At 39.1% G+C, this 14,100-nt stretch overlaps 1 protein-coding gene across 5 annotated transcripts in view; it reads left to right on the forward strand.

Annotated features, from left to right (window-relative positions):
* The window catches only part of BICD1 (BICD cargo adaptor 1), a 274,507-nt gene extending 260,752 nt beyond the window's left edge, over positions 1–13,755 (forward strand). For 2 of the 5 annotated variants that reach the window (XM_061638725.1, XM_061638721.1), the window contains 2 exons: positions 2,680–2,755; positions 8,527–13,755. In XM_061638725.1, the coding sequence (XP_061494709.1) occupies positions 2,680–2,755; positions 8,527–8,611 (161 nt within the window). In that variant the 3' untranslated portion in view covers positions 8,612–13,755. Of the gene's footprint in view, positions 1–2,679; positions 2,756–6,429; positions 6,463–8,526 lie in introns of those variants that run through there. The other 3 variants (XM_061638718.1, XM_061638723.1, XM_061638717.1) reach the window with 2 other exon arrangements.
* The last annotated feature ends 345 nt before the right edge of the window (positions 13,756–14,100 follow it).

Raw genomic sequence — 14,100 nt, forward strand, 5'->3', positions numbered from 1 at the left:
TTAACATATTTGAAGATAATATCTCAGTTGTACTGAGAGTGGGCTTGAGATCTTTATTAGGCTGCATGGCCAGGTATAAGATTTAAAAGGCATATGGTCCATGTGTATCCCATGTTACAAGGTGAATCAGAGTGATTCAGGAAAGGTTCTCACAGTTCCAAGTCAGACTATACTGTTAACAAGATGTCTCAAGGCGCTGAGGGACCCTAAGCTTCAAAGTGGCTATGTGGTTTTGGCTTTCGGGGGGGGGAGATTATGTTATTCTCGAAACTATACAAAGCTGACTGGGGAAACACCAAACACTCAAGAGGGGAGGGGGGGAATCTTTTGTTTTGATGGACAGATTTAACTCTTGATCATAGTGAATGATTTCCCTAGAACACTCCAGTCACAGTGCTTTGGGGAAGGGATTAAAAACTGTTCACTTTTCACATGGATCTATGCCTTCCCCTATGCAAGCCAATTGAGATATGTTCATTGTATCCTCAAAAATCAGTGGATGTTAAGACGGCCCTTGCTGGGTGTTGACATTTTCAACACCCCAGTCTTTCCTGGGGATTTTTGCTCTTTTTTCCAACACCACCCACACCCCAATGATTTATATTGTACCTGCCCCAAAATAGTAATGTCTGCCTTTGCAGGAGAACCACTGAAGCTATCATTCCAGAATTTTGAAGGATTCCTCCCCTCAGAAGGGGTGATCATGCCTGCAAATTGTATCCAACTAATAGCCATTATTTATTTAGAACTTTAAATTTGCAAAGTTCCCAAATTTGCTTAGATTTGCAGCCTTGATCCCCCCCCTTCCCCCAGCAATGAGATACACTGAACAAGGGTAGGGACACACTTACTAGTCTGCTGGTTCCAGTGCATCTCCACCTCTCTTTTCTGAAAATGGTGGCACATAATGCTAGTCAAATCCCACACCCTTTTATTGTAAAACCTGGTGAGATCAGCTTGAGTGCTTTTTTTCTTTTTAAATTGCTTCAAAGACATTTCGCAACTGATAAGCAAATCAACCTGGTTCCTCCTCCAGCTGCAGCCAATAGAAACGCTTTGCTGTAGGCGACTAGTATGCTCATAGCACACTAGTATATCCCACATTGTTTGGTCAAAAAGCACTATGAAGCTCAGTATGAAAAAGTGTGAAGGGACCCTTTTGGAATCATGACCACAATTAGAATAATTCCCTTTTAAGTCATCAAACAATTCTTATTTTTGGAATCATTTTAATTGTCTTTGTGAGTTTATCAGCTCAGCACAGAGCTTGATAAAATATATTTATTTCTAACTCTTCTACCCTGCCTTTCTGCACAGTACTCAAGGTGGCTAATTATATAATTATACAGCTTCCTAATTATATATTACGTTATACAAGTAATAACTTGAAAGCTCTCTTCAGCATTTCAGAGCATTTTGCAGTTTAACTGCGTCAATAAAATGAATCTATACATTGTGGAGTGTAATAATCCTTTTCACGCTTTCCTGCCAAATGTCATCATTCTCAAGGTCATATATATACTGCTATTGTCTGGCCAGAAATTTGCCTATGCGCATATATCTATTTCTATATACAAACCACTGGATGGCAGTGCAGTAGAAGAATAAGAAACGGAAGGCAACCTGAGTATGAACTGAGATGGAAAACTAGCCAAGAAAAGCACACTAATAGTCACTGGAGCCTATAATAAGCTCATGACTTTAAGTTCTGATTTCAAGTACAGTTGTATAAGTAAGTTTAACCACAGATCATAACACAGCAAATCAAAACATACACAAGAAGATTAATACATCATACATCAAATAGGATTTAATAGCATTAATACATCATACATCCAAAAGTTAATAAAATAAAATGGATTCAAAATGTATTTCAAGTTTCTCACAGCATCTATAAGACATTGTTGGCATCAAAATTCTTTTTTCACATAATATGGATTTACCCTTTCTATTGAAAACCTCATTTTTGTTTTAAAACCTATTGCCAATAACAGTTGCATTATTAAGCCTCTGTCTAGAAACATCCTAAGGGAAAAAATGTGGTTTATTTTGAAGTGAACTCCACAGGCAATACTGAGAATGTTACTTTTTTATTTGCATAGGTTCTCCAGGATTTTTAATCTCTCTATAGCACCTACTGACAATAAAGGGAGATCATCTGTAATTCATAGACAATGTGATTCTTGCATTACGTTTTTGTACTTGGAAATTCATACTCACATATTTAAAGTTAAGTAATTATATGGCCATGTGCATACATTTTCCTGATAGGTTTCCAAAATATAATTGCATGATTCTCGTGTTATTTTTTTATGTCTATTTCGATAATATGGACTTGCTTCATACACAACAGTTTAATAAAATAGCTGATGATACGGTTACATGCTTGGCCCCGGCTCCCCTCATAACTATGAAGGACAATAGTTATGTTGAAACATATTCTGGAAACAGCAATATTCCTACCAGGTTTTGCAGGGATATATACAAACATTTACCAAGTTGTAACTTAGCATTTGTGAAAGAACCTGTAATGATTTTAATAGTTTATTCCTATCAGCTCATAAACAGAGCACAAATTCCTCACTAAATCTCTTCCGTCACCTGCCTTGACTGTTTATTACTTACTAACCCCTTGTGTCGTCTCTTTGTATATATGTCTAATTTATCAGTTTCTTGTAGATTGTCAGCAGCCTGCTGCCTCCATACCGCCACACGGCTCACAACTAGCCAGGAGGCAAGACTGCCAGACTGTCAGGTAATATTTAGCTAACTCTTCTTTCTTCTTCCCTTGCTCTTCATGCATGTTGTAATCAGTCTGCCACAGACAATAGCCACACTTCCCACCCCTCTTCTTTTCTATGCAGCTATCACTCTAGGCCTTCACCTCCATTCCATCCTTCCACTTCTCAGTTTCTGTGTGGCTTGTGTTTTTTGTTTTGTTTTAAATCCAATATATATTCAATTTTTGCATTAGTATGTGTGTCAATACCACAACCACATCCATGCAGTCAACCCTGCCAAAATGTCTGTAGTATTCACCCACACACTGCACTGACATGGAATAGCATCTTGGAGAAGGAACTCCCACTTGCTGGTATGTAAAGGGTGTTGTTAGATTTGCTAGTATGTCATTGCATACATTTGCATGTGTACACATTTGCATCTTACACATGCATTTGCTAAAAGGCTAATTTTGGGAAATACTGCTCTTGGAATTTTTACTATAGACCAGTGTGCGCATACAGACATAATTGCATTGGCTTTCATAACCTTGCTCAACTTGAGGGATTTTGCACAAACTAATGTTAGTTTGCTTGCTTCAGAGAACCAATAATAAACACACCACAACTGGAATTACAGTTTCCCCCCCAAATGAATAAGGGTTGGAAGATAACATTCCAATATAAAATAATACAAGTGATTTTGGAGTGAAGCACCACTACAGAGATACACAGAATAAAAGGCTATCTCATTTATGTGGTGCCTAAGTCGTATGATTGATTAGCTTAGCAGAGAGAGAGCATGAACAAGGAGTGGAGAGTCTCCTTATATGGAATTATGAGGAGGAGTCTGAGGAGGTGAAAGCACCAAAATAAGCAAAGGTTATATGCAAAGACCTGCTGTTCCCATCTTGCAAGAATAAAAAAAGGAAAAAAGAACAAGGAATTAGACAGTAGAAAAGCAATAGAAAGAAACGGAAGGTTAGGGCTTCTAATGGGTACCTGCCCTGCGGTAAGAGAAAACTGAGAGAAAACCTGTTGGGTATTTATTGTGACTGTGAAGGGGGTTGTGGATACTGAGTTCACAGCACCATACACTAACTGTGAATATGCTATAGGTCTCTAACAGGTCTCTAACAGAACCTGGCATCTTTGCAAATACTTTGTTGTCTTCTTCTGTCTAAGGGACTCACGCTATCTACCAGGACCTTGGTGGCCAAAAGAATACCTGCCTCCTGCAGTCTCTTTTTAAAGCAGAACAATCTTCCCTTGTAGAAAAACATTAGCTGCTACCTCCCTCCCCCCCAAAAACCCCTTACTAGACCGACACAAAATAACAAAACATGGCATAGAGGAAGGGAGCAATGGAGGGTGGAATCAAGTGGGTTTCTGTCTAAAGCCTAGTGGAGGAAAGCAAGAAGCCAATTGTTGTGGTCCACAGTTAGGGCAGCGTGTCTTGGAGCAGTGTGGAAATGACCCCAAAATCTGAAAAACCAGAGACTCCTCATGCACTCAGTTATAGAAAAAGCTCTTGATTAATGTCACCATTAATTTCAAAGGGATCTTTTCAGAGAGGATTTGGGCTTGTACCTAAATTAGCATTTAAAAACATAAGAAAAGCCTGCTGGATGAGTCCAGTGGCTCATCTAGTCCACCATTCTGTTATCATAGTGGCCAACCAGATACTTTCAGGAAACCCACAAATAAGACTGAGCGCAACAGCACTCTCCTTTTTTTTCTTATTTCATTACAAAATTATAGATGGAGAAGTTCCTGAGACAGCCTGACTTGATTTAATTAACTGATGGGGGGGGATCCAGACGTAGGATGTTTTTGGCCATTCAAACTGTATTTAGCAAAGTTCTTTTGCTTTGCTGACAAAAGGGAATTGTACTCAAGCATCTTTAGGAAATGCAAATGGATTGTTCTTGACTTCATTCACACAGTCCATTAGTAATGTGCCTCTGCCTTGCTATAATGGGATGGGGTTGTGGATTTCTTAAGAATAGCAAAAGAATTATCAGTCAGTACTGGGAAACTGTCCAGCATGGGACAATCAAATTAATGAAAATGAATGTGCTCTTACACAAACATTAGGACTGTCACTCAGAAATCTTAGCCAATTTATTTTTGATTGTTAATTGGTTAATTGCTTGATTAACTTGCTACATTAACTTGCATATGGACAAAACAACAGATATGGAAAAAAACATTCTTCCTTTTAAATAATGCAGGGATGGGGAACCTGTGGCCCTCCAACTGTTGTTGGATTACATTTCCTGTTGGCCCAGCCAGCGTGGCCATGGTCAGATATCATAGAAGTTGTAGTACAGCAACATGTGGAGGGTCAGAGATTCCCTGTCTCCCAGATAATGCATGCATGCATGCCAGCAGAGCAGACACCATCTCAGAACAGGCATTCCCTCCTGCGTGAATGGCTGTCAATCTTAAACAGGAACCTGGCACTCATGGATTTCTTACATTGAAATTAATGAATGTTTTAAGAAAAAAAATTGTTGTGTGATTAATTAGGAGATATTTTAAATCTCTGAACTGATTATTCAACTCAGTGTTGCAATCCTAACAACCACCAACCGTTGGAGTAGGGCTTGCACCTGAAAAGCACACCTTTGTTCATATCACAAAAGTAAACTGAGCAAACATTCAACAGTGTTTGTACAAGTTCATTCTGAACAGTGTTTTAATGTTTACCCAAGATCTGGTTGGATGTCATTCAGCTACTCATATGTTGCTGAACAACTATGGAAAAATAGATTCCAGAATGGAGAGTAGCCATGTCACACTATTTGAATCTACCTAATACTTCAATATTGGGAGCCAGTGTGGTGTAGTGGTTAAGGTGCTGTACTACAACCTGGGAGACCAGGGTTCGAATCCCCACACAACCATGAAGCTCACTGGGTGACCTTGGGCCAGTCACTGCTTCTCAGCCTCAGAGGAAGGCAATGGAAAACCACCTCTGAATACCATTTACCATGAAAACCTTATTCATAGGGTTGCCAAAAGTCAGGGTTGACTTGAAGGCAGTCCATTTCCATTTTTCAATCCTTCAATCTGAAAAATACTAAATTTTTCAAAGAAAAATCCCAGGCAAGGTTGGCACCAGAGGGCAGCCAGGTAGGGCCCTGGCCGAGGGCCCCTGTGGCCCAGAAGGCCCTCCTTAGGTTGGGAGGTGGTGCTTCCATTCCATGATCCATGGCAGCATTGAGTCCTGCAACCTGACCCTACTGCAGATCGCAGAGAGGGAGCTCTCAGCCCCACCAATACAGACAGTGTGGGCTTTAATAAGCACCTACACATGCCCACCTACCTCTCCTGTAAGTGTCAACGCTTCCCTAAGGGGCTGATGCTCCTGCCATCATATTGCTTTATGGTAGGCATGCACGCTACGTCTGCACATCATTCACACAAAACGAAAGTTAGGTGGGATGTTTGGGTGGGCTTACTAACCCCACGCTGCCTGTATGGGGGGGTTGGGCTATGGCGCCACAGGCCCATGGCAGGCTAGTGCCCTAGGGCTATCACACCTGGCGCTGGCCCTGATCCCAGGTGTACAACTTACCTGGTAGTAACTTGCTTGCAATTGCATATTATCACAGAATCATAGAATTGGAGGGGGCCTGGTAGACTAACTCATTCAACCCTCCTGCTCAATGCCGGAAATCCACAGCTAAAGTCTCCCCATCAGACGTATGTGCAGCTTCTGCTTGAAGACCTCCAGCAAGTGTGAATGGGCTGTACCCATGAATGCTGAAAGAAAGACAGTTCCTTCTGTATCTTGAGGAACCAATGTGGAGCTTTGTTCTCTCCCCCACCCCCTTCTTTATACTGAAGTAAGACAGTCTTTTTATAACTATTAGCTGCTATGAATAAGTATCACTACTGGGCAACACAACAAGGAAGTTTTTGTTAATGGAAAGCAACAGTCCTTTCCTTCTTCCTTTCAGGCTATAAGTGTTAGTCTGTAGGTATGTGTGGGCAAGTGGGGTAGTAAAAATGTGGGCTAGTAGTTTTTGTGAATTTATTTGCAAGGATGCATCTAAGAACTATATGCATGAAGACAGGGATATTTAAGCTCTGTTACATGTTCTAGCCCTCATCATGTGAGGGGAAAGCAGAGTTGTGCTAGCTGGCCACACTTTCTGTTGTTGTCTAGGTCTGCCAGCCTGCATCTGATGGATGTCAAAAGTCTGAAACAAGGAGCCTTCTCTACACACTTAGGCTCCTTGTCTGATTTAGAATCCTATAAGAAGAGGATTCTAAACCATGCAGGGAACCTATGCATGTGGAGCAAGCTCTCTCCTTCAGACCTTTTCCCTCCAATAGGTGGAGCCTGAAAGGTGCTGGGCAACAGGGATGCAATGGAGGAGGTGGGAACATCAAGCACATCCCTGCACATGATTCTAATTGTGTGAGGGGTAGAACATCTTTACACAACTCTCTTCTGAGATGAAATGGTGCCCTCATAGTCCTTTGGTTGATGGAGGCACATGTGCAAGCATCTATGGTAATATATATGCTTGCATGTTTATTATATAGATGCAGTATTCAAACTACAATTTAATAAAAATAATATTCCTAGCTACCACCTCAGTTGCTATAGAGATCAGGAGCACTACCAGGTCTAAGCGGTTCCTGAGCAGCAGGAGGGCCCTGCCCCTCTGCCCATTTTTCTTCCCCCACCAGTGTTGCTGCCACACACACACACCAGTCACCTTGACTGCTTGCTCTCCTCCCCCATCCAGTTTAAGAGGTGGGAGAGGACTAGTTTATTATCGTCGTCATCATCTTCTTACTTTTTTTTTACTTTTTACAGAAATCACACTCACTATCTTAATTTCCTCTAAATTCCTCTGGGAAACGTACGTTGCTGGCCACATTTGGTGCTTTGCTTATGCAATGCATGTTCAATCAACCTCCATAACAAGTTGTTGTTATGGGAATATTGGGGTTGTTGCAACAAATGACATTAGCCCCTATATTCCCATTTTGGGTACTGATGCCAGGACTGTATGTTGCTGCATCCCCCCATCATATGCTGGTTCTCTTGGCAGTAATTCCTATCCCCCACCCCTGACTGTGGGGCCTCGGACTGAGGCCCATTAGTTCAGCCTTAACAGCACCATTGATTGATATTGCTTTGTGTAATGTTATTATTTACTACATTTATATAGTGACCCCATACTGGAAGTTCTCTCAAAAATCGGAAGCTGCTCCTATCACCTGACCATTAGTCATACAGGATGGGGATACTGGAAAACATCTGGAGGGCCTTTCCTGCATCAAACATTCTCATTTTATTGCCAGCAGTTTTGCTGCATTGTATTGACACCACATCTTTTCATAGTTAGCATTGATAATGCTGGGAATTATTTTAAAAAGGAAATGAAAAATCTTGCCTAATTTTCAGATATAAATTTTGAATGTTGAGGCTGGACTATCCCTTCTCTCTCTGGTACAATTGTGGTATTAGGGGCTGTTTGAAGCAGAGCTTAATGTTCATATTATTGATTTCTTTCATCTTCATCTTCATTAATAGATATTGTGCCATTGCTTCTTTTTGCACTTGTGAATCAATGGATCAATGACTGTATTACATGATTACATATCTTTTTAAAATGTATACTTTAAGAAGTGTATGCATATTTGTAATAATTAATGTAGCAAGTTTGCACAGAGGCAAGGCTGCCTCTCCTTAAAAACAGAACCCTTCTCTGTGCATAATTTGTTTCTCTGTGGACATGGTGATACATTTTAAATGCTCCCCCCCTTTTTGTATTTTCAGTCCTAATGTAGCTCTTCCAGAAGAACAGCCACATTCCAGCTCTCAGTGTGCCCACCTCAGCTGTCTACCTAAGCCTCCTCCTTAAAACTAGTCTTCATATGCAACCTAAGAGTCGGGGGGGGGAACCCTACAAACAAACTTGAGTCAGAATTCTCACAGTAAAGGTACAGTTTGCACCGAAGGAACCAGTAGGTATTACTGCCTTTTTGCTGCATTGATGAGTCCGGACACATCTCTACAGTCTTAAACAACTGAGGATGTGTGGAAGGGCATAAAGCACAGTGCCCAAACTGTTCAGGAAGATCATTTAAGGTTGTTCTGGTTACATCCAGGTAATCATGGCTACAGTTTGGAAGTCAAGACATGTTCATCCCAACCATTTGGGCTGTACTGCTAATGTGCTGAGAACTTAAACTACTACTGAAACAAAATGAAGAAAATGTGTTGCAGAACCTTATTTTGACAGTCCAGACACAACCCCAACTCCAGGTTTTCTTTCTGTGGATTAAAGGGTGTTCTATATCTTTCTTTTTACCATATTTGCACCTTGAATTTGTTTACTAGAAATACAGTCCATGTTTTATTCTTTTTTCTTTTTAAGTGATGCAGAAATAGTTTACTTTGGGAATTATTCCCTGCCCCCTGGTTAGGGTTTTTATTTTCTAATTGAGGATTGTTCACTTGGCCAAAGTGTATGGCCTGGTGTTTTTTTTTTCTTAATTGCACAAAAATGTTGAAAGTGAGTTGAAATGGAATGTAAACTTTGGAGGCATTGCAGAAAAAGTTGGATGTGCCTAAATTCCATTGAAATAGATAGGCACACAGCGAAGCACTTAAATTTCGAGTTCTGGCATGCCTAACTTTCTTTGTATTGTGCCCACTGACTTGACTTTTCTGCTGCAGTGGTACTGTTTACACACTTATTTTTTAACTAATATGATGTTAGCTGCTGGTTGTTGTTTTAATACTTCACAGGAATCTGATTAACCCCAAAATGGGTTTTAGTGAACAATGCATTGATAATTGCTTCCCTGTGGCTAATGTTTGTGTTTTTGGGTGGGCCTTCTTTTGTTTGAGGGACTTCCCTCCCCCCCTTTTTGCATTTCAATAAGTTGATGATTTGGTGCTGTTATTTTTTCTGTTTGGTATCTAGACAAAAATAATGGAAATTAACTTGAAGTAAACATGCTATGTTTTGTTATAATTGAAATGTTCAGGATGTTCTTCACTTGCTGCTCCCAAATTCAGTGTTACTAGGTTAAGGCCTTACCTTGACAAAAGAAAGTGGGGGGAAAAGAGTTAACTAAGAGTAACAAAAATAGTACATTTCCAGGTACATTTGGTGGTGAATTTAGCTGTGCAGGTTGGATTGATATCTTGGACTTAAGATAATTGTTTGAAGTTCTTGCTCTAGTGCATTTTTGTCCTTGCCAAAACTCCCAACAACTATAAAGATCTAGCTCATTGTCAGTTCGATGACAAATACTCAGGTGACACACAGTACACAGATTCTGCTCCTGCACTGCACGGTGTTCCCACTGTAAAATCTCTCCTGTAACTACTATTTTGAGGAGTGATGGATATAGAGGAAAATGAAGGATATTCAAATTTATTTTGCACAATGGCTGGTAACGAGTCAGACTGCTGACTAGGCTTTGAGTCATCACATTTACCTGATGCAATTGTACCCATCAGGGCCAATTAGCAGAATTCTTTCTTTCAATCAGGTAACCTTAATACATTTTAAATAAGGGAGGCCTGAGCAGATTCAGATCTCTTTGTTTGTACCACTTGTGCAGTGCTGATATCAGAAATGCTAAACAGAAATGCTACAATGTATTGAATCATGCAGCAGCTTTGAAAGAAATCAAAGGCAGCTGGAATAATTTGGCCTAAACTATCTGAATCTGAGAGGAAGAAAATGACACTACTACTACTACCAAAAATAAAAATAAACGAACACTGGTGGAGACTTAAGCCAAGGAAAGTCTAGATGGCCAGTCATGGTGCCTAACAATCTTTACAAAACCAGTAAACAAGGTGCTAAAAACAGGATAGTCCTAATCAGCAATTCATGTAATATAATCACAACAGAGCAATTGAGCTTTTGTAATGGATCAGAGATTCAGAGTAAGAGGTGAAAAGTAGTTTACCAGTAGAATCCACAAGCTACTTGAAAGCAACATATTTTAACCCTTAAGGGCAAATACATGGCACTATAGGAACTTAATTAAAAAGAAATGCATTGGCTTTAAATGGCTTGTGACCGACAGTCAAAATCATATATAATTCTGCTGTTAAAAACCTAACCGCTTTGCACTCCTTTATGTGTTTTCATGTTGCTCATTTTTTTGATGTGTTTAACATTTTAATGGTGTATCTTATCCTCATATTCTTATGTAACAAGTGAATGTCTAAAATTATTTTATTTAAACAGCATCTAGGGCTGCCACCTCCAGCTTTAAATGAGGCTCTTTCATTAATAAAAACAAACAAACAAAATGTAGAAAAAACAGCAAAAGTCATGTGATAGGTTAAAGACTAACACATTTACTTTGGTCTAAGTTTTTGTGGCAGAGGAAGGCAATGGTAAACCCCCTCTGAATACTGCTTACCATGAAAAACCCTTCATAGTGTCACCATAAGGTGGGATCCACTTGAAAGCGGTCCAATGCAAGCTTTTGTGGACAAGAGTCCATGAAAACTTACACTACAATAAATTTGTTAACCTTTAAGGTTCCATGTGAGTTGTTTTTGCTGCAACACAGACTTAACATGGCTACCCTTGAAGCTATTACACAGAAGTCTATGATTGAATACACAGTCCTTGCTAGTCTGTTGAGGACTTCAAATTCATTGCTCCACTCCTTGCTTGTTATCTTAGCTTTTAAAGTGACAGGAACCCCATTCAGAAGCAGAGGTGGCAATCCTGACAGTATAATTTTGGCAAACACTGAAATGAGCCCTATGAGAGTTTGTTTTGCTTTTAAACTGTGTATGATCCACCCCAAGTTATTATTATTAAAAAGCATTTATATGCCGCTTAATATTTCAAAAATCTCTAAGTTATGCATGTTGATTTCAGAGAGAGAGAGAGAAAGAGAGGGGGAGATAAGCACATGCTTAAATATAATCTACTGAAATCAGTATGCCTTAAAAATGCTTAAATTTGGTTGGATCATGCCCTTTATTTTTATTTTATATATGTTTCAGCTGGGCCAAAGTACCACTCAGAATACTAGGGCTTGCCTTGAAGTGTCTGCACATTTCACATATGAAAACGTGTGTTACTGCAAAAGCTGGACTACAGCAGCTACTTCTTACTCTTACCAAACATTTTTTGGAACTACAAATACATTCTTCTCATTAAAATGATTCCAATGAAATACATTTAAGGCAGCAATCCTATGCATACTTTCCTGGTAAAAATGCATAAGACTGCATGTTAAGCTTCTGTCCTAAGCACACTTGCTCTGAAGTAAGTTCCATTGAACTCCAGATAACTTCCAAGAAAATGTGTTGAGAATGTCATTAAAAATTTTTTTTAATATAGATTGTAATTTGTAATTGGGAATTGGGAAGGTTATTATTTTGAAACTTCTATTCCCAGAGTGTACTGGAAATTATAATTTTAGGCCATATCAAATACTTTTATTTTATGAGATTCAGGAAAGAATTATAAATGAAAATTGATGGTAAAAAGTAATATGGCTGGAGAGATGGTCAAGAATACCATGCAAAGTGATGAGGTTACACATTGCTAGCCATATCAGAAGATGGGGATGCACTTGTTCATCCTTATTGTGTAGAGGCAAATGAAGGGGAATCTGCTATTGATATGTACGTACCTTCACAGATGTGCATGGTTTGTCTGGGCACCAAAACATCCAGTTTTGACCTTCATACATGGCAGGTGTGTCTCTGGACCTGTACTCCCTTCCCCTCATGTGCAGTGGAATCCGTTAGAGGTTAGTATGCACCACACGTTTCTGGGTGTGGAAGACTCCTGCCTTATGCGTGCAGCGATGGCTGGGTCATGATTATTGTGTCAAGATTAACTGCTAAAAATGATGGGTGCAAAAATGATTGAATACTACTAATTAATGGTGCTCAGAAGGCCCCTAATGAAGTCTTGACGTTTTTTATAGGGAAAAGGTACTTTTTAATCTTAAGAAATGTCAAGTCTTTTTAGTAGAGTAGTTTTAAAAGAAGATAACGCTTTGCCAACAAAATTTGGATTTTGCTGGTATTGGTAACATTGGACCTTAATTACAAAAGAGGAGTGACACAAAACACTAGCAAACAATCCTGTGGTACTCAAGCCAAAAAGAGCTCAACCTGATATGTAATTCTCAATGAGATTATGAATGATCCCACTGTTGGTTGGTTCTCTTTATCTGGTGACTGTTTCATTTGTAAATTGTTTTGTTTCCTTTGATTATAAAGGCATTCTTTATTTAAAAATTCCAGGTACTGAGGTCCTACATTAGAAGCACAGCCATTTCCTTATTTATTTCTTGCTTTAAAAATAGCCTTTTTTTTCCTTCAGGGTTTATTCCATTTATACATCTTCTATACTTAAAAGGGATATAGAGTATTCGGAACTTTTCTTCCATGTCTTTAAATTTTATTGGTTCATATTCTGTAGCTAATAAAAAAGCAATTAACTGCATCAGCCTTATGGCCGAAATGCACCTAAATATGCAATATATAAAAAAGCTTGCATGACATAATTTCATGTACCCTTTCCTATAAACCTGATAATGAAGCTAAATAATTCCTATTTCATGAGATTATTCTTATGTTCTCCCTGAAAACTGGAAATAGACATCCAATACAACTTTCATCAAAAGACACATGGCTTAAATCTTCATTGCATTTTAATCTCTCTCCTGCAGAGCTCTTGAAAACCCCCTCTATTAAATCTGAAGGCAACCGAGTGACAAATTGATAAGACACAAAGGAAAAAATAATCGGTTGCTGTGAGTGAGTTAATTTGCTGTCAGACTCTGGAGGGATGGGGGCCTTGTGTTTCAATTAGTGTCTTGATATAAAGGTACATGTGCTGCTCATTATTATTATGCACTAATGAAAAAAAGTAGTTTTTTATTTTTTGCAGCATAAACAGATTTTTAAAATTGAAACTTTGATTCCATTGTTATATCTGTTTTGGAGATTTGTCAGAAGTGTTTGGTACAAATGTTAGGTGAACAATCTTGCTAACCAGCTTTGGAGGGTAGGGTGGGGTGCGGGTGGGGAGACAGAAAGAAAATAAGAATAATCTAGCTTTGAAATTTTATCTATTCATGGGTATGGCTTTGTGCACCATATCTTTGAATAAACTTAACTACACCTCACTAGTTATAGACCTAGGGCTTCAAACCCTGTGGTTTGACAGTTAAAGGGTTGATTAAATAGATCCTGTTAAAAAAAATTAAAATCCTGATGTTTTGTGCTTTTGTAATCTATGAATGTTCCCCTTTGCATGAATATGCTTATCTAACCAACCACACATAAGGACATATTGTAATATATTCCAAATGGTTTTAAATAATGGTGCAGTTTGTGTACTTT

Source organism: Rhineura floridana, chromosome 8 (assembly GCF_030035675.1).
Source record: "Rhineura floridana isolate rRhiFlo1 chromosome 8, rRhiFlo1.hap2, whole genome shotgun sequence".
Lineage (NCBI taxonomy): Eukaryota > Metazoa > Chordata > Lepidosauria > Squamata > Rhineuridae > Rhineura > Rhineura floridana.